The 27,783-nt window shown below is 39.5% G+C and overlaps 1 protein-coding gene across 2 annotated transcripts in view; it reads left to right on the plus strand.

The window, feature by feature from the left end:
* Positions 1-27,783, plus strand: part of LOC132114822 (fibrinogen C domain-containing protein 1-like) — a 114,001-nt gene that overhangs the window by 7,157 nt on the left and 79,061 nt on the right. For both annotated transcript variants that reach the window (XM_059523166.1, XM_059523165.1), the window contains one exon: positions 25,363-25,842. In XM_059523166.1, the coding sequence (XP_059379149.1) occupies positions 25,363-25,842 (480 nt within the window). The remainder of the gene's footprint in view (positions 1-25,362; positions 25,843-27,783) is intronic.

The raw sequence follows: 27,783 nt of genomic DNA on the forward strand, positions 1-27,783 counted from the left end.
GTTTCTCCTTTTTTTCGTCTTTTCCCAGATACTGACACACTAAGGTGATGTCGGCGTAAATGAGTTGACATGTTTCAAGTATTCCCGCTGGTGTTTTTTTTTTTTTTTTGTATTCCCGCTGGTGTACCCTAGATGCGACATATCGTTGTTTTTTTTATCCACCACTCTCTTGCCATCACCATTATAGCTTACAGGGAATCCAAAGTGCACCCAAACACCAGACCTGTTGGTTATTGGAGGATCTTCTATTTCTGGTCTGTTAAACGCATTGGCCATTTTGCAACGAGCCTTCAGCGTGTACTGAGTGAGCGAGCGCCTGACTGAGTAGCCTAACATAAACATATAAGTTGGTGTTTTTTTCTTCTTCGGGGGTGTCAGGGGCGTTGCCTGTTATGTCGTTTGGGTTATTGGGCTACCTTGTTGAACGCATATCATTATATTTCACAATTTTTTTTTTATTTTCCAAATATAATTAATTAGTCCACGGTTACCGAACGGTTCAATACGAATACGCGTATCGTTACACCCCTAATATATATATATATATATATATATAGATATTGAAAAAAAATATATATATATATATGAAGAGTTCAGATGCAAAAGCCTCTAAGTGCCATCTGAAATTTTCATCTAAAATTAGGATTTTTATCAGGCTCCTATATTTATGTTCAGTTATTTCACTTTAATAGCCTGGAAAAGGACCTGCACATTGCAATTAAAGTAAAATGACTCAAGGAGGAGCTTGATAAAAATCAAAATTTTAGATATACACATACACACACACACACACACACACACATATATATATATATATATAATGACCCCCGCCAATAAATAAATGAACATTTATATCACTTATTAATTTAATTTGGTATAGCCTATACCAAATTACCATCTGATGCCACCACTATGGTCCATAAAAAATATTATATTAATATTAATTTATATTAATTTCTTAATTTTCTTTTAATTTAGAAGTACTTAGTTTTTAGTAAAAAACTTATTTTTGCATGCATTCAATGTATTTATGTATTGTTGAATCAAAGGCCATGAAAAGCGATGTTAAACGTGATAGTATTTTGCATTGCAACAGATACAAAATAGAACATTACATGGAATCAACACAGTTATCCAATCTGATAAATAACCACATATGGTGGAATAAAAACAAATGGAGTGGCATTTGCTGTATTATAATGGACAGGGGAGTGTGAAAATTATAGCCACAAAGCCTATTAGTCCAATGTATTAGAGGAAAGATAATCACATAAAGCAAGTGCTTAAGGCGGTCAGTTCTTTGTTTGTTGCCGGTGGAATAAAAGCCGATTTTGAATGTGGTGGATTGTGTTATTTGAATTTGAGCCAATTGGGGTGGAAAGATTATGATCAAGGTGGATTGAATCTGGCAGTATGAGGGATTTGTACGTGACAATGTTTGGCAGAGATGTGTTCAATGTATGGGAAGGTCAGAGCATGCATTTTTTGCTGCTGTTGGTATTGCCCCTTGAGTGGCCTTCCACTCATGCACTTTTGTGTAGCAATAACAGACAGTGAAAACACAGATAAAGATACTTCCTCTGGTGCATTGATAAAACAGCATGCTCATTTGCTCATACTGCATGCTGTCTGCAAGGGATTCACAAAATGGATATGCATCTGTTGTCTTTATCAGTATGTTTTAGATAATTCATTGGAGATCTTTAGTGTTGAGCTTCCTAAAACAACCACCAGTTTCTCCGTGGTTTTTTTCTATCTGTCTGTCTGTCCGTCCGTGCATCCCCTTTCACACTGCACATCGGACCTGGAAAATTGCCGGAACATTGCCGGGTCGCCTTCTGTGTGAAAGCAAACATGTCCCGGGTTTGATCCCGGGTTGGGGACCTAGTAACATTGCCGGGTTCAGTCCCAGAAAGAGCGCTGTGTGTGAACAAAAGCCACAACTAATGCCATAAAGAGTGTGTCGTAGTGATGACTCTTTTACCAGGTGTTTCGAAGGCAGATCAACGTTCACGATAAAAAAAAAAATGTTTGCAAACTGTAATGAAGCAGAGATCAGTTAGTTCCTCACTTTCCGCAATGAAGCTGAGATCGTTCGCCAGCTTAAGTGAAAGTTAACGTGCCTAGAATTTTCGACTCGTACATTACACGTCACATCCTGATGTCGCGCGTCTTTACAGGACATTTACGTGTTGTGTGTGAACGCACGCTCATATTCCGGGCAATCACTGGCAGTGTGAAAGTGCAAAATCTAGCGACCAATTGCTAACAATTTTTTTTGTATTTCCCGGAATTGCAGTTTGAAAGGGGCTTCCGTCTGTCTGTCACATTATTTTTTTTCATTAAACTTTACTTGTATCATTTTATGAGATTGAATCCATATTGACTTTTTTTTTTTTTTTTACCACAGCCTCACTTGTCTCATCTTACAAACCATTACTGAAAATCCTGCTGTTGCTGTTCAGATTTCTGTTCATGTTTCTTAAAAGGCCTCTGTGCCATTGACACTTGGGGCAAAGTTGTGGCAGACAGTTCTGTTGATGTATTCAGCCAGTGGTGAAACTAGTTTTCTTGCTATCATGAGCAAATGAAATGATCCTGACACCATGGCTTGCAGTCGTAAGTGTAACGTTGAGAGCATCTTGTGGATGATTTGTAGGTCTGTGAGCTAATGAAGTTATATTGGCCATTATCACAACTGGTGGTCTGCTTCTATCGCTTCTATCAGGAAATCAGTGTGCATTGGCTTTTCAGCTGATTTCTGTACAAACTCTTATATAATTGTCACTTTCAGAAATTCAGTAGTATGCAGGACAAGAAGATTTACTTTCTGCCAGTCAGTTGGTGTGATTTACAAACTGGATGTTGTTTTAGGTGCTCTGGGGGAAGGACAGTTAATGTGAGAGATCACCAGATCTTTTAAGATTAAGTGAAGTAATGGTTTAAGACAGAATACCTTGGCTTTTCTGATCTCCATCACTGCCATGGCCATTTTGAAGATGAGTGGTTTTAAAAATGAGAAATGGGGATTAAGCACATCTGAAACAGGACTCAGCTGTTCTGAGCTCTGTGAATCCTGGAAGCCTTGTGCATTTTTAACCTCTCATGCCCATATTTTTTTTCCTCCCCAGATTGTCTGATCTGTAAATTCATAACTAAAGTAGACCTAGGGCTACACTACGTGGCAATATATATTGATTATATTTATATATTGAAAAATAATAATTAATTTTCTTACATTCAAGATGTTCCAAACCTGTATGAGTTTCTTTCTTCTGTGGGATGTAAAAGATACATATATACATATACATACATATATATACATACATATATATACATATACATACATATACATATATATATATATATATATATATATATATATATATATATATATGTATTTATTTTATTTATTTTTTATTTTATTTTATTTTTATTTATTTTTTTTGGGGGAAGAATGTTGGTAACCAAACCGTTGATTGTCCTCACTGACCATCATTCCATTGTATTAAAAAATGTTATGGGAGTTGTGTTTTGTTGCCAACATTATTCAGAATTTCTTTTGTGTTCAGCAGAACAGCATGAGGGTCAGTAAAAACCTTTAATCTCTCTAAGGATGATTGTGAATATTGCGATATAGTTACTGTGCATTTTTAGCTTTTAAGTTTCCTAAAGATTGTGTCTTGACTTTTGAATTAAAGATGCATCATCACTTAAAATATGATCAGAAGCATTTTCATAAATATAAAAATATATGTAGGCATATGTTATTTTTAGTATTAAATTAATTTGGGTATGTTAATATACTGTATGAATATATTTGTAATATTTTTAAATATGATATTTGTTGCTAAATTATTAAATATAATTTATGTTGATTTATTGAAAAATAGTGTGGGAAAATTATTTTGCTTGACCAGATGTGGAAAAATGATCATTATTGTTGTTTTTATTATTTGTGTATGTGTTTCAGATGCATTTTGAATTTAATTGCCCTATCCTTGTCCTCGTTTCTTCTCATTTTGGTTCTCTGTATTAGCAAATTGTGCAAATCTAATCTTTCATTCTGTTTCTCAGGTTGTTGACCAGCATATGTGATTTTATTGTGTGGACAAAAACGATTGATACACTGTTTGATGTATCATGTGCTGAGGCCAACATATGTCTTTTGACTGCTCTGTGGTTAGTAGTTTCACACCAGTGATCTAGTGTTTTTTCGACATCAAACAAAACATTTTTTTTTTTATGGTAGCCAAGCAACAGCACACCAATCATATAATCATTCTTTCTCAAAATGAACTGAAGAAGAGATTTTCTACAGATACAACAATGATGCATGTTGATGATAGGGTCTATTTGGAAAACTGGGGCTTTGCTGAAAGCTCCTTTTAGCTTGAAGCCATATAGAGAGGACGCTAATGGACATTCTACTCTGTATAATGTCTCATAGAGCTTTATATCTAAGGCATTGCTTATTACGACATCCAGTACTGCTGCATGCTTTCATGCTTTCTGTCAACCACCCACTGACTGCCACGATAGATTTTCTGTAGTGTCACATTCAGATTTTAGATTCAAAACTTTCCCAAACCTTTGCTGTCGATAGTGGTCAGTAAACAAGACATTATAGAAATCCACCTCATCTATTTTTGGCTCTTTTAAATGTAACACTAAAACCTGGCCAACCAACTTTACAGTGGCCACGGTCATATCAAGTGTCTTATTGGAATGTGACACCTAGCAACATAACCACAACCTACTTCATTTGACTGGACAGAAGGAAAAATAATCAGACTAATGTCGCTCCCACATCACATCTCACTGAAACATGGTACTGGCAGAATAGTTTGCTATATTTAATTATTTCTGCAAGCAGACTTTGTTGTAGAGCACATGGAGGACCTTGAATTCCCCATGGAGGCTCTGTGGGTAGACATATATGATATATGTACTGTAAACTGTATATGCTCTATATAAGCAGTTAAGTAGCATAAAGTAAAAAATAATAATAATAATAAATAAATAAAAAGGTCAGATATTTTTGTGTTTGAAAGATTCAGATTTTTTTGATGATTAGAGAGTTCAGAAGAACAGAATTTATTAGAAATAGAATAATAACAGAAAACTCAGTAGTGTCATTTTTGATCAATTTAATGTGTCCTTAATGAATAAAATAATTAATTTGATTAAAAAATGACTGACTTCACACTTTTGCATGGTAGTGTTTATTTATTAATGTTACATTTAACTTAATTTTTATTTTTTAATAATTTATTTTTCATATAATTTTTTTATATTTTTGTACATTTTCTGTATGTATTACAGAGTAGTACATTGTAGTCCTATACAGAAAAAAAAATCTGTGAGAAGAGTAGGTCTGTTAAGATTGAAAACCCCTCATTGTTTCACGTAAAAAAAAAAAATGTTATTAATAGAAGTACTACATTTTGAAGGTCCGGTGGAATGCTGCTAATACTTTAAATGTTGAAAAACTCACCTGTAGAGTTATCAAGAGCTATTGAGAGTATTGAAAAACAGTTTTACTTTTCAGTCATTCTTATTAAATCATCACCTTTTTCTTCTGATTAGCATAGAGACTCCTTTATCCAAATCAACCACTGGATCAAGCCAACTTTCCTCTTGGGAAATTATGGCTTACAAATTCAGAAATCTTAACTGTAGCATGCCGTGTGTTCAGATTTCATGCTTCTTGAGCTTTTTCACTTCCTGAATGAGACAGTATGTGCTTAATCAGTAATCCTTTGTATAGAAATGATGCATTAATTGTGTAATTGATTTTCATGTAGGTATTTTATCATTTGCAACTTTCAGTGTGGTGGCTTTAGGAAAGGAAAGGATTGCTTTGATTGAAAAAATGTCACCTGATCTGTTGGTTGCATGCAAAATAGCAGGATCAATCTGAAAACCAGTTTTTTTGCAGTTGGAGACATGTTATATAAAACGTAATCTTGGCAAACAGTTTGAGAGATCTCGGGTCTTCATTCAAGTAGGTAGGAGTAGTTCTCATGTCTGCTTGGTATTGCATTGCTTTTTCTCTCAACATCTAGTGTCATCATTGAAAATTGTTGTGGAATCATTCTGTTTTGCTTTCCTAGGCAACCACGAAGCCTTTTCAGTAAACTGTTTTTTGACCGTTAATAGGATTTTTACAATTCAACAAAACAGGGCTGTTAAATGGCCCACTTGTGAAACGATTGGTCTGGTTGTGTATATGAGGCTTAGCACAATGCAAACAGAGAAAAGTGTCAGTTTGTGAAAATATCACAAGTGGAACTGCTGTGTGACTCTGTAAATGGTCAACAACGAATAGAACATTTAAGAGAAAAACTGTAGATCTCAGATTTCCTCCTGAGCACCGCAGACCAAAATCTGGATCATGTGTGTCAGGTAATAGTCCCACCTTTACTTTTACTGTGTCTTTTTTGTTGACATAACATCCTAGAGTTTGTGCATGTGGCTTGGGACTTCTGATGGCTTTTAAAAGGCTGTTTTTGCAGCTGCTGTGACCTGGGGGTCATCCTGGTGTGATGCCACCTACAGGAAGCGCAAATGGATTTGACCTCTGCTGAGAGAGCTGGTCATCGACTAAAAGGGATTTTAGAAGCATATACACATCATAGTTGGAAAGCCGGAGATGAGTGGTCAATTGCACTCAGACACACACACACACACACACACACACACACACGCACACAAACAAACAGTTTCATACTTTACAACAGCTTTGGCAGCTGTCACGTCACATCATATAAAGTGAGATGGAATCCGTTATGGACAATCTAATTAGTTTCTGCACTGTGAAGCCCCAACCGGCTGTGTCATTTGAAATGCTCACCACATGCCAGAGTTCAAAACGTATGCCATTCAGAGGTTTTGGTATGCAAATTACCAGCTAATTCTTGAAGGTCCCCATTCTGAAGCAAAGTGGTTTTCTTGATGGTGTTCATAAGTGTGTGAAAGCTGCAATTTATTGAACGTCTTTGCATAATACACTGAATTTTAAAAAGATTTCCATTGACAGTGTCCTTCTGTTCCTTCTATTTTGTATTTTTTTTAAAGATGTGACTTGAAAACATTTTGCCTGACCCTTACAATACTGCAGCGTTTTATGGAAATGTATCTCAGATTCTTTCAGTGAGACATTTCCTCCCAGTAGTATTTCTTGGCACTTTCTAACTATGGCATTCTGGGGAAAAAAATGTCTCTCTGTAACAGAAATAAATGACCATTATTAACCACCACAAGCTGGGACTTCCCATGAGTGATGGCATTTTTCCATTTGCTTTTTCTTTCTCAATTGCTGAGTTGAAACAATTCAAAGTCCTCCATCAGCTGTGTTTTTAGAAATGTTGTGGCCTTTTGGGTTATATTATGGCATATAAGGCAAGACCATTATGTTTTCTGTTTAACAGAGCTTCTGCAACAGAAAAATAAATGTTTCGGCAGTCACTATTGAATGTGGTAATAGAAAATACAATAAATAGTTGATACAGCAAGTTGAAAGGGATAGTTTTTTATTAGTAGTTAACATGTACCTTTGATGGTACTGCCCCATTTAAATTGAACATTTTTGCATATTTTATCTGGCAGTGAATTGTAAATGTAGTAGAATTAATATCAGAATCGAATCAGAACTATTATTGTGTTTTCCCCAGATGACCAGTGTTATTTTAGTATTATTTATATTTGGATATAGTATTTATTAATATTCTGAATTAGTTGTATTTTTCTCATTTAATTTTTCTATTTAATTAAAGTATTAGTAATTTCTTTGTATGTTTTTGTCTTGATTATTTTTCATGAGCTTTCTTTTTCCTTTTTTTAATTATTTGAATAATTAAACTATTTATTTATACATATTTTGTAAGTAACCATTTAAAATGTATTTTATTTGCCAAGGTTTTAATCCTTCATTACTATATATTTCATTTATTTTCATTTTTATTTCTATTAACAAAAATAAATGTAAATAACTTTAGTTTTAAGGGAACAGTAATGACTCTGTATATGAAAGATTTTCTCTAGTTTCCTTCATGTTTCAGTAAAATGATGTCAAGTTCCTTTGGAATCTTTTTCATTTTAGACATCCAAACCAGGTTTCTCCTGAAAATTTCTCATTCCTTTGAACTTTTGCTTGAAGGATGTAGAACTTTTTGTGCACAAGGTAACTGAAACAACATATCATTTCCTGCTCAAACGTAGCGAAATAGCATTTTGTGATCTGTTTGCTCACTGTTGGAATCACACAAATAAGAGACAATGTTCGCTTTTACACCTTATGCATTTACTTTCTCTCATATGGCATCGGTTGGTTCGTGAGTGTGTGTGTATGTACAGACTGATCTTTTGTCCCTTGCAGTTTTGATTCAGCATGTCAGAGCAAAGCCGGAGCTGACTTCTGTGTGTCAGCCATTAGGGAGCTGAGAGGAAGAGTGTGAATAGTGACTTATGGCTTTGCTGCAGAAGCTGCTCTCTGGATCCCAGAAGAGGCCTGAAAGACAAATCGCTGCCTGCACACATCGCTGCATGTCCTTGGAGTGCACTGACAGGCAAGCCTGCAGAGAGAAGGCACTGCCACTGCTGCTTGCCACTCTGCCGAGTTACGCATGCACAAGCAGCACACACACAAACGCACCACACGCTGAGGCTAAATCATGTCAACAGTCAGTTGAGTGGACACACACTACAGTTGCAAACACTTTTTGTTGTATATAGCAGTAAATATATGCTTTGCTTTGAAGATATTGTGCACACTCTCAAAGTTAATTTTTTTAGTGGGCGCTCATGCTGTTACCAAAGTATCAAATTTGTCTCAGATATTTCTTAAGCCCATGAATACTGTGTTTTTATTCACCAGAATTACGAATGTGAAATGTGTGCTGCAACGCGTCACAGTGTTTACATTTTGTGTAATGGCGGCTTCTGCTCCTGGGAATGGCGAAAGTTGCATTCTATCACAAAAACAGAGACCACGGTTATCAAAAGTATGGGAATACTTTAAACAGAGGCCAAATAAAATGGTCCTTTGTTCCATTTGCAAAACCGAGATGATGGACGACGGCAGCACAACTGCGATGCACGAGCACCTCAGAAGAAAACTTACTGGCGCTCTCCGGTGTTACGGTTTAACTGGTTACAGTGTTATCTGTGACCAACTTCCTGGTTCAGGTATTTGCTGCAGATGTGATGGAACGACCGCAGCAGATTCGGCGATTCTAAAAGTACAGACTGATGTGATATTATTAAGTGTCTAATAAACTCAGACTTGCTCATTGCATGATTCTGATATTCTTGTAAAGATTAAAAGTTATTGGTATGATCACCTGTAGCGGCTGAAGTAAGTAGGATAAATAAATAAATAAAAAGAAAGTAAGTCTGTGTTGGCGCGGGTTTCGAACAAGTGTTAAAAGACGGCACGCCGCGAGACAACAGTCACGAACCACCAAACTACTGATCTACACCAAATCAGCTCCAGCTCTCTGGATTCAAGACAAGACTCTCGGCGTCATATCATGCAGCTGCTGAATCAAGGAAATGTGATCGTGTTAACTTGTAACCTGTGTTTACCTATTATGAAAATAAACCATAGCAGAACACTGACTACATTTTATGGTTTGTGATGTTAAATTTCATGACGTCTCAGACAACTATACATTTGTGGCTACTGTGGTTTAATTATAAATGCTATAATTAACTCATATTTACCATAGTAAAATAATTTTCTTTGCCTCTTTATTTTTGTATACTGTAAAAACTTCAACCTTGAAGTATTTTTGGGAAAAAAATGAATAAAGGTTGAAATATTATATTAGAAGTTGTACTTATATTTTTTTTGTAAAGGTATCCAAAGGATTAATTAGCTAATCAAGAAAAGAACATTAGATTAATAATTTATTTTAATAAAAATAATCGTTAGATTAGTTGACAGAAAAAATAATCGTTAGTTGCTGCTCTAATATATATATATATATATTAGATATATATTAGATATATTTAAATATATATATATATATATATATATATATATATATATATATATATATATATATATATATATTTAAAGTTCATTAACAGTTCATTAAAGAAAAGTTGGTATCAAGTAACTTATGTTTTAGACATAACATTGTAACGTCAGCAAAATGCTCAACAATGCAACACAGAATTAACCAAATTAAAGCAGGATTTAAAAAATATTTTTTTTAAAGAAATCACCAATGCTGCATTTATTGATCAAAATACAGTAAAACAGAAATATTTTGAATTATTATTACTATTTAAAAACAACTGTTGTCTATTTTAATCTATTTTTAAATGGCATTTATTCCTATTATTGATGCAAAGCTCAATTACTTATATCTTGATACTTTAAGATATTTTGACACCATGTTGAAATCTTTCATTTTTGATTGTGGACACATTGGTAAATATGAGCCCAGTATGAGACACTCTGGAGTTCTTTTCTGATACTCTTTGAGATTAAAAGATTTTATGAAAGATTTTCTATTTAAAGATTTGAGATATTAAAGAGAGCCAAAGTCAAAGTCAAAGTTATCTAAGGTTCGCAGAAAGGAGGTTTAGTGGTCAGTGGAAGAGGACTATGATTAAAAATTGATGGCCGAGATTTCAGACCCACTTTAGCTGCACATGATGGCAATTTCGTGAAGCAACGTGTACCGTTGAAGTGTTGATTTCCTCTTTTCGCACTGGCACCCACTTATTTCCTTTGAGATGGTAAGAGGACGCAGAGTTTAAAGTATGAATGCTTCTCTGCAAATGCCTTGTGGTTTTACCCAGAAAGACCTGAAATCAAAGAATGTTGTTTTTTGACCCACTAATTTCAGTTTGACAACTCTACAGTTGGGGAACTGTTGTTACCTTTCTTTTTTAATTAACCGTATGCACGCTACGTTCATTTTGAAGTCATATCCCCTGCCTTGTTTACCGGTCTCACCCTACAAAGGATGTAGAATAATTTTTCTCATTCACCTCAGGCTACAACTAGCACGTTGCATCGCTTTGACCCACTAGTAACTTATCAGATTGTCAGCAAGGTGCCGTTATCTGCTTCGGAGATGCTTGTGAGATGTTTCAAAGATACACAGAGGGCTCTTCTCAGGATGTCATCACCTATTGGCTCAGAAAAACAGTTTTACACTTTAGCACGATGCCGTTTTAATAGCCTCGGTGGAGCTGGAGGGAGGGGGAGGAACTTTCTGCTTTTGACAGCCCCAAGCACCCCCCCCCCCCCCCCACTACACACAATAAACTATTTATCATTTCAAACTGGCTAATGAAGCCACATATTCTGAGCCAGCACAAATTGTGCTGGTATGTGTGAATGCATGCATGTGTGTGTGTGTTTTGATTTGTGTGGCTGTGGCAGTGTGGATCTCGTAGTGAGTCAGTGCTCAGGTTCCCGCGTCTTACTGCCGTGCCACATTAGTGATAAATGAACTGGAGAAGAAGTGCTAGAGTTGTGTGGCCATTTTGCAGATTAAGAGTAATCCCCCACATCTGGTCTGCCCAAAGCGCTAAGACTTGCTTGTTGGGATTTCTGCTTTCACATTGTATAACAAGATATTTTTTAGGCCTTGGGTCGCTGTGTAATTCGGGGCGAATGGCGTAGTGATCCCTTAATGCGTGTTGACGGGAGCTGCTTACAGGCGTTTGGCCTTACAAGTGTCTAATTTGTAAAACAACTGGAGCTTGACCACATTTAATACTCATGTGTTTCTGAAGGGGTCTGAAAGTGCTCTAGGGGTCTTCGTTTGAAACCTTGAACCTGAGTGCAATATCAATGTTAAATATGTTATTTATCCAATGTATGCAAGATTTTATGACAGAAAAAATTACCAACATCTGAAATGTACAGTAAATAATATCTAACTTTAATTTAAGCTCTTGGCTAAAATGATCCAAAAAATAAATCAAGGAAATAGATTTTTAACAGCGATTTGAGATTTAGGCATCCAAAACTTTAATAAATTGATTCTGATATGTATTGTAGTATCTTTAATATAAATATTGTATTAATACTGAATGACTTTGATATCTATTAGCAATATAAAAATAATATTTTGAATGATTATTTCAGTACTTCTGAGATAGAGATATTTATTTTTTATTTGGCTGGCAAATAAGGAGATCAATTCAGATTTATACAAAACAAATATAACAAATCAGAAACACATATTAATATTATGTGTAAACACCTTTTGCCAGGATTTTAAAAAAAAATATACAATTATGGAGGTACAAATGCATATGAATAAATGTAGTTTATTCATTTTTAAACTATTTAAAAAATAAATAAATAAAATATAAATTTAGCCAGATAAATTTGGTAGCATCATTCATTATTTTCTTTTATAAAATCATTCAGTAAGCTAAGCCATAATTAAATCATAACCTAGCAGTTCTTGATTAATTTAGAATCATAAATGTTGAAAATAGCCTAAAAAGTGTAATTCAGTGAGTGAGTCTGAGAGAACTGGACTGATTTTGAATGGTTTTTGATTCACTAAAAATAACTGGTTAATAAGAGTCAAAAGAATGCATGCCTTTTCCAGAACCAAAATTAATAGAAATCATTCTGCTCTTTTTTTTTTTCATTTTTTTTTTTCAAAGAAAAGAACTAGTTCTGAATAAGACCTCTTTCTCAGTTCTCAACCCTAATGAATATAAATAGCCTATACTCTGAATGTATACTGTTAGTAGTCAAGTTGCATACACATTAGCAGATGCTTTTTCGTCTGTCTGAGATTGGTTTTCTGTTGAAGCATTGAGAACATTAAAGGTCATTCGTCAAGACCTGCACAGTATTTAATAAAAACCCAGCACTCTTAAATCAGGAAGATCTGTATCTCGGGAAAAAAGTAAACAACCACATATGTCTGACTGCCAGCCTGTTTATTTCACCCTCCCAATGTATGTGCACAGCTGGAAGAGGATCTTTCTAACTTAAGCTCTTATGAGAAGATTAGGTCGGGCCTAGATTAGAGTCTTGAGGCACCCCGATATTTCAGCAAGAGCTGTAGATTTGTATTTCAAGATAAAGGGACCCATGAGCTAAAGCACAGTGTTCCTTTAAGTTAAACTAAGTAGAAGGTGGACTGACCACTGGTACAAATGCTAAGGTAAAATAAAATTCAGAATCAATTTTGCCAACTTTTGAATGCTAGGAAGCACAGCGCAGTTAAATTTACTATTGATTTGAATTTAAGCTATAGATAAAAATACCAATGAGTAAATTATATATTGGTTACCATGTTGAGATCAGAAATTACAGCCCAAGGAATCAACAATAACTCTGCTAAGCCCATGAAATATCTCTGCTATTCACATGCTACATCTTCTCACACAGAATAGATTTCTATTTCTATGAATGTTTTCAAAAGCTTAGTATTGTTTGATTTTCACTAATACATGGCTAGTTTTAAGGTCATCTTTGCAACAACATTATTGTATTAGCATATTAGAACATATGGCACCTAAAAAGTGATTTTAAAAGCTTTGCCCTTACAGTGAAGCTATGCTGAACAGACTGTGAATCACTATTGAAAATGCCTGGATGTTCATTGTATTGAGAACCCTTTAGAATACGTGCATTCATTGAACAACCAATATAAACCTGAGGCAGTTCAGAGTATAAGATTAGAAGGACATAAAAACTCAATGAGGTTCATGGTTGTTTTCTTAGTATTGATTGAATTGTGATTAAACCATATTTGTCTCAAAGGTTGGATGCTTACCCATCCAAAAAGAGAGTCCTAATTTTCAAGTATAGAGAAGACCATTCAAAAGTTTTCCCTGGTATCTCACCTTATATAACCTACAATTAAACTAATTGTGAGTGAAATTTTTATTCTTTGGAGGTTGCTTTTTCAAAGCTCTGGAGACTTAATGGAGTTATTCAATTATATTTTAACTTTTTCTCAGATGTTTCTCTTGAATTTCTTTAGACGAACAAAAAAAAAAAAAAACACAAAAATAGAATAACCCTGAGGCGGTCAAGTGGTTGATTTGATTTGATTGACAAGCTGATTTGATTTCCAATAGATTCCCCTCTCCTAAGGATCCTTGAAGGATCTTTCTTGATGTATTCTGAAACTTTATAGGATATTAAGGCTGTGCTCCATTCAGAATTGAATTGAGAAAGACTGAATTTGAAATTGAGGTAGCAAATAGTTTTTTATATTTCTCCAAATTTAATAATTCTATATATCCTTTCTCTCTTTCCCACTGAAATTCTAAATCAACTTCCTGTGGTGTGCGGTCAGTTAAATTAAAATTTACATTCATTAATTGAAAAAGAAGCCAGTTCTTCATTTCTGGATTTTGCACAAATCTGAATAAAAGCATATGTGAATTAATAGGGGGATTTTCCCTCTTGAAACTTAAGCCGCGTTCCCTTTCGAAAGGGAACTCTACACTACGTCAGAATGACGCTTTGGGGAACGCCTCAGGCGTGACAGGTGTCTGAAATCACTATCAAATCACGGCAATCATAATGACCGGCGACAGCCCGTGAATCATTAACGTGAATGATTAACGTGCGACCTGCAAGTATAAAAGGGAGCCTTGCAAACATGACAAACATCTTTTCGTCTTCAGGGACTGTCTGTTTGATATCGCTGGAAAAGTCGGCAAAGAAAATGAAACGCACGGAGAAGGCTGAAAGCTTCAGGAAGTGTGCGGATCCGTGCCCAAGGTATTTGACGCCGGGTGATTCACACGAACTGTGCGTTCTCTGTCTGGGCAAAGAGCATGCACAGGCGGCTCTTGAGGGAGCTGTCTGTGCAAACTGTGAGCGTTTTGCTTTGAAAACGCTCCGCTCTCGTCTAGCCTTCTTCTCGAGTGAGGAGGGCTCACCATCTGTACCTCGTGGCTCAGGTCCCGCTCGCGCTGAGGCAGAGCGGCGACTCGCGTCATGGGGTTCCCAGAGGGATCTCGCCGATCGTCTTGAGAGGGGTGTTAACCTCTCAGATGATTCGGCGGATGACGAGGGTGAGTTGCAGGTGGATGACGAAGAGGATTTTTCTCCTACTGTTCCTGCAACAGATGCTCTTCAGGACGGGCAGGTGATGGATGAGGAGGAGGTCATTCAGGTGGACCCTGAACCCTCTCAGCCACCCTGTCCCGTGTATGCTGAGCTGCTGGATGTAATGGAACGCGCCACTGACAGGTTGCAACTGCCATGGCGGCGCGTTAGGGGAGAAGTTGTTCGTGGCAGGCTGGACGATCGATTTCTCCCCGGCCATAGACCACCAGCTCAGGCGAGCCTTCCATTTCTTCCTGATCTCCATACTGAGATCGAGAGGGCATGGAAGAACCCATACTCTGCTCGGATCCACCGACATCAGCGGGCTAGTTTCGCTGATGTTGAGGGGATCGGCGAGTAAGGGTATGTGTCGATGCCGCCCATTGACGAGACGTTTGCGAACCATCTCGTGTCTGGGCGGGCGTCGACACTGAGTGCTCCAGCCCTGCCATCCAAACCGCTCAAGACCACAGCGCGTTTGAATGGCAGAGCATACACGGCAGCGGGTCAGGCCGGTGCTGCCCTGCACACTATGGCGGTGTTGCAGGCGTACCAGGCCGACCTGCTGGGGGATCTCGACCAGGGGGCAGGGCTGTCCCCTGAGGCGGTGGCTGAGCTGCGCCGCACCACAGATCTTGCTCTCCGGGCCACTAAACAGACTGCCGCTTCGATCGGTCGATCGATGGCGGCAATGGTGGCCACGGAGAGGCATCTGTGGTTGAACCTGGCTGGCATCGGGGAGAAAGAGAAGGCCTTTCTCCTTGATGCACCGGTTTCGCCCTCTGAACTTTTTGGCACCTCCGTGGAGGCGGTGGTTGGAAAGTTCAGGGAGGCGAAGGCGCGCTCAGCGGCGTTTAAGACCTGTATACCGCTGAGATCCGGATCCGAGCCCAGACAGGCGGGAGAGCCTGGCCCTTCACGACCTGAGGGCCGTAGACAGGGCCAGAGAGCTAGTGTCGCCTCTCGTGCACCCCCTCCATGTAGGAGCAGGTCACAGAGGAGGCGTGACTCCCGCAGGAAAAAGAAGGATCTGAGGGAGGTGATCCAGTACAAACGATCACAGCGTTAGTGATGGATCATCTCCTGGAGGGCTGTTACTATCCTAGCCCTCTCCTCTTTTTCCCGACTCCCCAGGCGTTTCTTACACCAGGCCTGGGGCTGGGTCTAGGATGAGAACAAGGTTCTGATGGCCCGCCTCGGCTTGGTTGGTGAGAGCGCCTCTTTCAGGCATGTAAAGTGATGGCCCCCAGGTTCATAGAGAACTCTCTGGCGAGTCTTCACTCTGCACGCCGCAGGTGAACTGGTTGGTTTTTAATATAATTTCTGTGTGTATACTAACACTGATTTGTATTTCTCTACAGACCTTGTTCCCTGTATAGACCTAGGGAGTCATTCTTAGAGGAGCAATGAGGTAAGGTATTGGAACTTCAGGGCCCTGAAGCCCCCCCCCCAGCTTGTGGCTAGAACGATTTAGGGAGAAGCTCAAAAAAAAAAGATTTGACTCCCGTGTGAGTAGGTGATGGCCTTCCTGTCATGACATTTTTATGCGTGGTGGGCCACCACTCATTTCTATGTTAGCCTCAGGGCTTTAAGCCGCCTAGGGGTAGAGTAGTTGGTCTTCCTAAAAAAAAAAAACTTTTTTACTTTAGGTTTAGACTGACGCTGGCGCTTCAGATAGATCTTATGTCCTACCTTTCGGTTTGTGACATTGGTATCCTGAGTACTTCGCTCCCCTGGCAGTAGGTTGAGTGTTTCACAGCCTCTCAATCAAGTAGGCTGTGGCTCCTCCGAGCCCTCAGGTAGATCTATGCTTGTAGGTCGGCCCTAACCCGGGCCGCCTCTGTAGCTGGCCTAGGCTATGTTTGGGATGTTGGAGGCGTTTTGCTAAGTATAGCTGCCGCATTTTATTATGTGTAGGCTTCCTCCCCGAGATTTCAGCCTCCTCCCTTAAATGGGAGTTGTTGGCCAAAGCCCGCCCCTTTCACTGCATTCAGGGGTGATAGAGTAATGCAGGGTGGAAGTTGAGGTATGATCCTTCAGGCGGGTCAGGCTGTCTTTCGCTCTGCGATGTGATAGTTTGCAAGACCCTGCCGAACAGAGCTACTTGTTTTTAGGCCTCTAGAGCTGGCTCCACTCAGCCCGTTGAGCTGAACCGCTCGGACGATGGGTGAAAGTTGGTTGGCTTGCAAGCAAGCTCCGCTCCCCCAGGCTGGGCACAGGACAAATCCCTGTCACCCTTTGGAGCCACTTGCAGGCCCGCTCCCTGTCTAACATTTCAGGGGCATATGGTGTTACTCCCCCGCTAACGCAGGGTAGTTTTGAGTAATCCATTCTCAGCTCTGTATTATCTACCTCACACCATGATGGCTCCGGTTGAGCAGGGAGTTCTAACTACATTTCATTCCGGTATTTGAACTCCGCTCCCTTGAAGCCAGAGCATTGCCATGAGCTGATGCCCTTGCATTTAGTAGGTAGGCCCTTAAAATGGGGCCTCCACTAGGCAGAGTGGCGTATGTTGTACTCCCCTGCTATGAGGGTATTGCTTTTTGCTGAGTACACTGCCTTTGGCAATGTGATTAGGTACCAGGATGCTGTAGCGCTGTAGTAACAGTTTTTCTGCCTTGAAGGCTGCATAGTTAGGTAGTAGGCCCCAGCAGGCCTCCTTGACTGGGTAACCCCTAAGATAGGGCTCCTAGGCCAGCTCACCTTTGGTGGTTGGCCCTGGTAGTTTGGGCAGAAGACTCACTACCGAGTAGTAGGTCTTAACAGGCCTCCTCGGAGGTGGGTCACAACATTGTGGAGCATACACTAGGTCAAAACTTTAGGAAAGTTTTTTATTAGTATGGTTCCAGCAGTGTTCATTAAAGTAGCAGAAAGACTCGCTATCAGCTAGTAGGCTCGACCGGGCCTCCCTGTTAGGCGAGTCCCCAGCAGCAGTACACATCCAGCTGATTAGACCGTTTCAGGAAGTAGGCCTCTTCAGGCCTCCCTGAAGATGGGCTCCCACATTTTTTTGTGGAGATCAGGTAGTAGGCTTTACTAGGCCTCCCTGAGGGCTGAATCCCTCATACTGTGGTACTAAGTGGCCCTGAGGTTGAACTATCAGGTAGTAGGCCTCATAAGGCCTCCCTGAAGGCAAAGCCCCATAGACAGTCAACTGGACTGCCAGTCTGGCCCACTGTCAGCTGTGGTTTTCAGGTAGTAGGCCTCTCCAGGCCTCCCTGAAAGTAAGCTCCTTCATGTCATGGTTCTCTGGTAGTAGGCCTCACCAGGCCTCCCTGGAGTTGAGTTCCAACATACTTTGAGTTTCCACTTAATGTGGGTTTTCTGGTAATGGGTAGTAGGCCTCTCTAGGCCTCTCTGTAAGCGAACTCCTATGTACTGTGGTAGGCTTCACTAGGCCTCCCTTAAGTTGAGCTCCCAGGTTTTGTGGTTGTCATGTAGTAGGCCTCTCCAGGCCTCTCTGTAAGTGAACTCCCATGCGCTGTGGTTATCAGGTAGTAGGCCTCACTAGGCCTCCCTGAAGTTGAGCTCCCACATACTGTGGTTATCATGTAGTAGGCCTCTCCAGGCCTCCTTGGAAGGTTAGCTCCCACTTACTGTGTGTTCCACTGAGCATGGTTTTTCAGGTAGTAGGCCTCTCCAGGCCTCTCTGAAAGTGAGCTCTCACGTTTTATGGTTATCAGATAGTAGGCTGCACCAGGCCTCTCTGATGGTGAGCTCCCACATACTGTGGTTGTCAGGTAGTAGGCCTCTCCAGGTCTCCCTGAGTAGTTTCACAGTGGTGCTGGGTTTTGTAAGCTAGTGGCCGCTTACTTTCAGTTTAGCAGACCTTATCAGGCAGCTACCAAAGGTGAGCTTGCGCCCTGGCTCGACTCAAGTTTTTATTCTCTGCTACGGGTTCCCTCCTGGAACCTCTTTATCTTGCTACAGCCTGGTTGCCTACCAGGTAGATCTAATGCTCCCCTCACTGAGGGTCAGTATTAGTATGTGGTCTCCTGAGTCTGATCAGTCGGTCGTAGGCCTCTCATGAGGCCTCCCAGTTAGATCAGTCCTTAGGCCCTCACAGGCCTCCTTAGTGTTTTGAAACACAAACACTGGGTTGATCCATGGATCGAGTAGAGAAACTCCCCTCGCTGGCAAGGGTTGTAATGCACTATGCTGAGTCATACTCTCCAGGATATCCCGTCTCTGAGATCCGGTCCGAGTGGTTCACTGCCTGCTTCGCAGTCCCTCGGGTTGGATGCCTTCCTAAAGGCAAGTGTCCAGAGGCTCTGTCTTCGGACAGACAGGAAGTGGCCAGAATATAGTGTCTTGTATGGTGACACCAGGTCAGGCCTGCCTGGTGGCATTTCAGGTGGCACGTTCCCCTGAATAGTGACTGGCTGGGGTTCCCTCAGGTTCCCTAGCCACATTCCCTAGAAGGGACCCCTTCTAAGAAGTTGAAGTGTGGTCCTAGGCCCTTGAGCAGGCCCAGGTAGACCTTTCACTAAAACTATGTTTATGGAGGTTTTTCTGTGGTATCATATAGCTTGGGCTATGACCGTAGGGAGTGCTGTCACTGACAGCCCAGTGTGACCTGAGGGTGAGTGGTTCTAGCGTTTCATTTGAATTTGCTAGTTCTGTCAGTTGTCACTGCCGCTTGGCAGGCACTCCCCTTAGCATGGTGGCGTTGGTATATCGTTCCCCAAAGCGTCATTCTGACGTAGTGTAGAGTTCCCTTTCGAAAGGGAACGTCTCAGGTTACGTCTGTAACCTATGTTCCCTGAGAACAGGGAACGAGACACTACGTCTTCCTGCCATGCCTCGGGGCCTGCCTGCAACAGTCCCTTCAGACGATAGGATGTTTGTCATGTTTGCAAGGCTCCCTTTTATACTTGCAGGTCGCACGTTAATCATTCACGTTAATGATTCACGGGCTGTCGCCGGTCATTATGATTGCCATGATTTGATAGTGATTTCAGACACCTGTCACGCCTGAGGCGTTCCCCAAAGCGTCATTCTGACGTAGTGTCTCGTTCCCTGTTCTCAGGGAACATAGGTTACAGTCGTAACCTGAGACGTTTCCACCGCAGGAACTTTACGCAGGAACTAGGGACTTTGGCCTGGTACTCGGTGTGTTTCCACCGCAGGAACCAGGAACTAAATAAAGTTCCGTGTAATTAAATGCCTCTCAGAAAGTCCCTGCTGGCGAGGTAGTACTTTTTCAAAGTTCCAGAACTTTCGTGGGCGGGACTTGGGCGCTAAACATCCTGATTGGTTGAGTTCACGCAGCATTGGTTGGGTTCAACCACCACTTATTCGGAACATTTTCAAAATATTACTGTTATTGTGTCATGAAAAGTAATTTTAAAAGTATTTAAGGTGAGAATGTAGTTGTATAAAACTCAAATCTGTGGTTTATTTATAAAGACAGTGCCTATGTAAAAATGTGTTTCGCCGATCTCGGAGACGTCAGCTCCACGCGATCAGCGGGAGCTCAGTCCTCATGTATCCACCGAGAGCAGCCTCACCTCGGCTAGACCTTCTGATATGTGCCGCTGGCTCTGATGTCTCTTTAGTGGTTACACATAAAATATAATTAAGTTTTGGGTAAATCTAACAGGTAATCTTTGGTCTGTATTCATTTTATCTATATGTTAAAATGAAAATAAAAAAGGCAAATTTATATAATATTTTGTTTCATTGTAATGGCTGTATATATACACATATCCCTGAACTAAGTACATTTCTGCAGCTGTTATTATGTTTAAATGAAAACGAAAGGAGGGAGTGGTATTTGATATCATATTTCGTTTTATTGTAAATGTACAGTGAGGAAATTTGCAGTAGCCAAGGCGAGCTGACTGATGTTATCAAGTATGCTCCTGTTTGCAGAATTACCGGACTTGTGTCATCGCGGACATCACAGTCCCGAGTCAAATGCGCAAAGTCCAAAATCAGTGCACTTTATATTGAGAAACGCGTGCAGATCTACGTCACCAGTGTGTCAATGCACTTGACCTCCTTCTTGGTTCCTGCAGCTAGTATCAACAGTGGCGGACTGGGACAGTAAATCAGGCCGGGAATTTGACTCCACCCCAGGCCACCTCTGTTGCTGCAGTCACCACCACCCAATTCATGTGTCCACCAGACTGCTAAACTCTTTGGCTCTTTCAGTTGTTAGAATTGGGTTATACTTAAAAAATAAATCAAAATCCTTAGACTGTGGACGGGCAAAATAATCAATTGAAGTATCAAGAAGTATCAAGGCATTCACGGTCTCTATCATCTTTCCCTTAATCCCCCTCTCTCTCACTCTGCACATTGAGTTTCTCTGCAATATGAAATAAGCACTTTCAATAATTTATATTAATTATGCAGCCATTAATTGTATGTCCCAATGATCACAGTCATGCTACTGATGATCTTATAAATCATAAAAGCACATATTTTTCTAAGAGTATAGCCAGCATGTTTAGTTTTGCTTATAGCTTAAACTTTACCTGAAGGTTCCTTCTCTGACTCAAAAGCTGAACTGTCCACCCTCTCTTGTTCAAAGCAGGAGCACTAACAGCACTAGTGCTACTGCTGCTTCCTTCATCACCTTCAAAATAAATAAGCATTTTACACTAGGCTACATATTGTAGGCTAGAAATGGAAAATCAAGTTCTGGTCAATTTTGGCACAAAAAAAAATACTGTATCCCCTTATGTAAAACAGTGTGCTAGTTTGTCATTATTATTATTATTATTTTAAAATAGATTTTATCTATTGTAAGTCGCTTTGAATGAAAGCGTCCGTCTGCCAAATGATTATGTAAATATTAGGGTGGAACAGTTCAACTTTTTCACAGTTTATGCTCCATTTTTTGCGCGATTTTCTCAAATAAAGCCTGCCTCTGGATATAGCCAATTAGGCAGTGCTTCGCTGATGTTTGGTCATGTGATGGTGTCCTTTTCACTCCGAGACCGCCTGATTCGTAGACTCATAAGACCGTCAATTAATTCGCAGTTGCATAACAGCCTATTGCACGTCAGCCTGATCGACTGCACAGAGGCAGCCGGCAGGCCAGAATGACCATCAGGCCACCGGGAAATGTCCCGGTGCTCCCAATGGCCAGTCCGCCCCTGGGTATCAGTTTCGAGCCGCCCTGAGTCTTACAGGTCTAAGGAGGGCGTTGAAAAGAATGTGGCAGTGTTTTTGTTCGCTGTTTCCTCTGTTTCACCTCTCCTCATACAAAAGCCTTGTCTTAGGCCCTTATCAAATATTGTCTGTGCTCAGCTAAGCATGGCCCTCTAATCTCAACCTGTGTCTGTTCAGGGGGCATCTAACTACCCGCTGCCCACTAGAGTGTGAGAGGGAAGTAAAGGTGCGTAGACATCCCAGAAGACGGCCACGGTCAGGGCCCGCCATATAGTTAAGATGCAGGTCATGGTATGGCGACCGAATGTTTACGAACCCTCGTTTTTCTCCTAAACACCAGTAGAGAGGTTCTATCACAATGAAGAAGAGCAAGATTGATGGTGCGCTTGTACATAGAATAGACGTGCATGCTGCCTCATTGTGTCAGCAAGGATTTTCTCGCAGGGCTGCTCCAGTCTGCTTTTTTGTTGCTGTATGCATTTCGATCACAGTGGAGGGGTCAGATATAAGCCCGGCTAATTCCTGTAGACAGCAGGTATTGTTGGTTTATTGTAACAAATTGATCTGAGACCACTCTCAACTGATGCTGCATGATGAAGTAGGCTGGAGTCTTTTGTGCACATTAATTATCTTTAAAATAAATATGACAATGCGTGCACTCGGTGTGGGAATAGAGCCCTCTTCACCAGGCTGCACTTGTTCTTATGTTCATAGGTGTCTTGTAAAGATACACTTTATCACAAGTATGGAAATTCAATATTCTCTGCAAAATAATATATCCATTACTCGGGACCGACACAGTCATTGTAATTTTAGATGTGTTTTACTGGAAATTTAGCTTGAGAGCAGGGGCTGTTATTCACCGCAGTGACTTTTAAATCAACATCTCAGAGGGTATGTGTCTTTTTATTGCGTTTGTGGGTGTGTGTCTGCGTATATGAGAGTGTACAGCACTTCGTGATTTAACTTCACATGGAAATGTAGGACCACCTCATTTACTTTTACATATTTGGCAGACGCTTTTATCCAAAGAAACTTTTGGATTTCTGTGACATTTGGTTTCAAAAACTTGTCAACTAGGTTAAATTATTGAGTTGGCTAACATAGATTTCAAAAATAGAATTCTAACATAGTTTTTATTTTATTTTATGGATTTGAATGTCATCGTTGTTTTGCCATAAATGCCACTTTTTTCTTGTTTTTCTGAATAATTGTAGTAATTTTAATAATTGTAATTTAGTTTTTATTGCAAATTATCTTTTATCACAATTTTTATTTTCTCTTAAAACAAGTTAAAAATTTGATGGGAAAAAATATGTGCAAAATTTTTTTTTTTACATTCTTTTTTGCAAATAAAATGAAACAAAATATTTTTTAAAGTATGTATTCATTAATTAATAATTTAAATATGAATATAAAATAATGTAATATTTTAATTTTTTAACTTTAAAATTATAAACATATATATATATATATATATATATATATATATATATATATATATATATATATATATATATATATATATATATATATATATATATATATATGATCTTTACATTTATAATCTTTGCAAATAGAAATCTGAACTGTTCACGCGATCAGAAATATTCCTTAATGCTGGTCCCTGTAAATATCTTATTGCAGCTGTGCGCCGCTTCAGCCTGAGTGTTTGTGATTTAATTTAAATCATAAATGCCACTATGGCACATAGGCATTGAGTCACTCTAGCATATATGTAAAAATGTGACAAATAAATATACAAAATGTACTCGAAGCTTATGCAAAGGACCGACACCCGCTGTCAAGTGGAATATTGAAGTGGCACTTGTATAACAGCAGGGCGAGCAATGTAAGCTCCCCTGAATAAAAAGACATGGCAAAATGATAAGCAAGCCCTCTCCAGTGCCTGCGTGGCATTCCCTAGTTTCCCATCAAATGTTCTTCACTTCATTTTTTGTTATATCTGTGTTTGTTGCCGAATGCGCACACACACACACACACACACACGTCCACACACTGCCACACAATCCCGTAGATGAGAGAGTTGTCAACTCTGGGCACTTAACCAAACCGTAATATCGAGCTTTAAGGCTTATGTCTGTAGTTTCTAGTCTTTTGCCCTGTGGGATTTGCCTTGCTAGATCCTCAAAGGAAACACTGCTCATCTCGTCGTTTATATTCCAGCCCACCGCTCAGGCCCTGGGCAGTCACAGAAATCAGTGTAAAGTGTTCAAAATTATCTATTGCCACTCCTCCTAATGTAGGTTTTAGCTTTATGCTACATTTATATTGCACAATAAGAGGAATGCATGGAAATAAACAATATATTAATTTGCATAGCTGTTTTATAATGTATATTCATTGATTTATGTGTGTACATTTGTTTAAAAAGTTATATATATATTTCCACCACCGGGATCTTAATGCATCATGTTTTCTTCTTGAGCGTCAGTGAAGTTTTAACCTTTTGTAATAATTGTGGATGTTGTCCTTATTGTGAGAATATAGATCTTAAAATCATGTACGTAGTTACTGTTGGAAAGGGTTCAATATGCAGAAATGCATAGCAGCTATTCAAAATACATTTAGAGGAAACTAAATATTGTGCTCAAAATGAAAAGTGAGTACTTCCAATATCAGTTTGCATTCACAACAATTTTTTACAAAGAATTCCCCAATTCTGAAAGTCCGGGCTCAGAGAAAACCCTGAGTTTCCTACTGGTTGAGGTTGCATTCATGTGCTATGAATGCTATCTTCCTGACTTAAATTATCTGGAGCAAGAGATGATGATTAGGTCTTAGGAAACTGACCAAATACAATTTATTTTCCATCTTTTATAAACACCTTTGTGAAAAGCCTGAATTGATGCGTTCAAGAGTCTTCAGGTATTACATAATAGCAGATTAATCTTTCAAGATGCATCTCCATGCAAGTTTAATGCTCAACAGGAATTTTTTAGAAATTTGCAAGCTGGGGAACGTACTTTTTAATCTGTGTTATCAGTGTATGTCAAGTTTAATCGGAGTGTATTACTTATGCATCAGCTTTACAAAGTTGTATTTAAGATTAAAATGAGAGAGAATTTTTTTTGTGCTGGTCATTTTAATGCTTCTTTTCAGACTTTTTTATTTCTGTATGCTAATGTGTCTCGTTCTTTCTGTTTTTTCTACAGAGGATGAGCTGTAGCTACCTCCTATGCACCATCCTGCTCTTTGTTGCTTTGTTACTGGCTGTCACAGTAACCGGGATCATCCTTCTGATGAACCATTACCAAGCGCCCAGTGGCCCCGACGGCCCCCCTCTCATCAGCACTAACCAGGATGAGGGTAATGCAGTGGTTACCATCGAGAGAGGCGACGGCTCCCGCATCAACATCTTCATTGACCCCAACTGTCCTGACTACAACAATAACTTCCTGCGTCTGGAAGGCGTGCAGACCTCATTGCTGCACTCGCTCACCGACCATGACACTGATCTGAAGTCAGTGAAAGGGCAAGACCGGGCTTTGCTTGTTAAACTGGCCGAGGAGGTTGCCAAGCTGGCTGCCCATGCCAGTCAGCTGAAGATGGAGTACAACGCGCTGAGACAAGGCCAAAGCAACATTGGACAGGAGCTCAGCACTCTGCAGACCGAACAGGGCCGGCTTATTCAGGTTAGTTTGGGAAATTTCGCTGTCCGCTCCAAGAGAAGACACAACAAACCGGGCTGAAATGAATTTGTCACTTGTAGTCATTGCATTATCCAAATTCTAGTGTCTACCAAGTCTGAATTTCTGGCATGAAGAACTTAGAAAACAAGATTTTAAAAACAACAATGCTGGGAGGTTTCACAAAGAATGAATGGTGCCGTTGATAGCGCTGTTTAATTTGCATGCACTGTTTGTATTGTTTTAGCGCTTGGTACACTAAAGGGTTTATGCAAATGAGATAAGCATGAAAATGCGACCATCTTTCAGGCTGGTTCCGGATATAAGTTTGTTGGGTAATGCTGCACACTATGTGATCTGGCATACTTTGCTGGGACTGTACAGTATTGCCCAACTACTGCGGTCCAGGTGCCTGACTCGGCTAACTCACCTCACTGGTCTGGATATATGCCTGGTTATAATGGAACAGCTATTCTAAATTTGGTTTACCGTCTGCTTTCCTTGGCCAGTAATAGTGTGGCGTTAAAAGCGCTAGGCACAAAAGTTTTGTAAATGCAGAGTATATTAAGCCTAATTTACATAGAAAACTACGTTTTAGGTCAACTTTTTAAGAACAGAATTATTTTTCTACACTAGTTTGGTTCTGAAATATAAACATTTAAACCGTGGTTGTAATTAAACAAGTTTTTATGACACATTTATTCAAATATACATTAAATAATGAAGACAACAGGTAAAAGTAAAAATATGAATACTGTATGTAAAATAGTGGATATATTTAGTAAAATGCTCTACTCTAGAGTTATTTTTTTCCTAGCTGACTAATGAATTTATGGACATTCAATGACTTTCCTGAGATAAATGTGACAATAATGTGATGTTGCTTACTAGGTGTTTTACTGACGTCTTTACGCACTTGAAAGATTGATTGAGCAATTACATGTGACATGATATATTTCAGTAAGTTGTACTCTATTATTTCAACATACATTCTGATGTTCATTCACGTTTATTTTGCTGACACCCACATTATGTGCACAAAATACACTGACACATTCAATCAGAGAAATGCAAAATTAAATGCCACTCTTCCGGTTCATAATTCTGCTGAATTTTTAGCAGCTATTGTTCCAGTCTTCAGTGTCACGTGATTCATCAGAAAGCATTCTAATATGCTGATTTGATGCTCAATTATTAATAATGTTCCTTATAATTTTCCATGTTTAGAAACAGTTTTTAGTGCTTAATATTTTTATGGGAACCATGATACAGGGTTGTGCACCATTCAAGTTCTCCACATTCTCAAAATAACCCAGCTCTGATATATATTATGCTTCTGTGTGGCATCTGGTTCCGTGTGAACAGGCCTTGACATCTACTTGAAAATCACGTTTTGCATCTTGCTGAACTTTTTACTTATAGCAGTTTCAAAATAATTGGGATCAAATTCCTACCATACTGCTTGCCTCTGCTTTACCTTTGTCATTGTTGTAAAAGCCTTCTTCAGCACCGTTTGGATCGTCAAGATGAAAGAGTGAAAGAAAATCACAAGCACCATTACTCACAATGTCCCCCAAGCTCCAACTTTATGACCTTTTATGAGTGTAACACTCACTGATTACAGCAGACGGAGAGATTATTTATCCTTGACAGTAATTTGAGGCTGAAATACTTCGGTTTCTCAAACATTCAAGAAATCTCCTAGTGTTTACAAGATACCATTTATCTCTTCCTCCAATATGTTGTTGGCATACTAAAGCTCTTTATGAGCTTTTCCATGTGATGAACAGCTCCATCTTTATTTCATTCTCTTTCCTTTCCTTTTTTTTAATTGAAACTTGAGGGAAGTGACTTGCCCGTGAACTAGCAGGGGATCGAGCTCACACTTTGCTGCCGTATGCCAACCTCCACCATGCCGTGGAGTTTAGACTATACTGCCTGGTAATA

Source organism: Carassius carassius, chromosome 34 (genome assembly GCF_963082965.1).
Source record: "Carassius carassius chromosome 34, fCarCar2.1, whole genome shotgun sequence".
In the NCBI taxonomy this organism is placed as follows: Eukaryota; Metazoa; Chordata; class Actinopteri; order Cypriniformes; family Cyprinidae; genus Carassius; species Carassius carassius.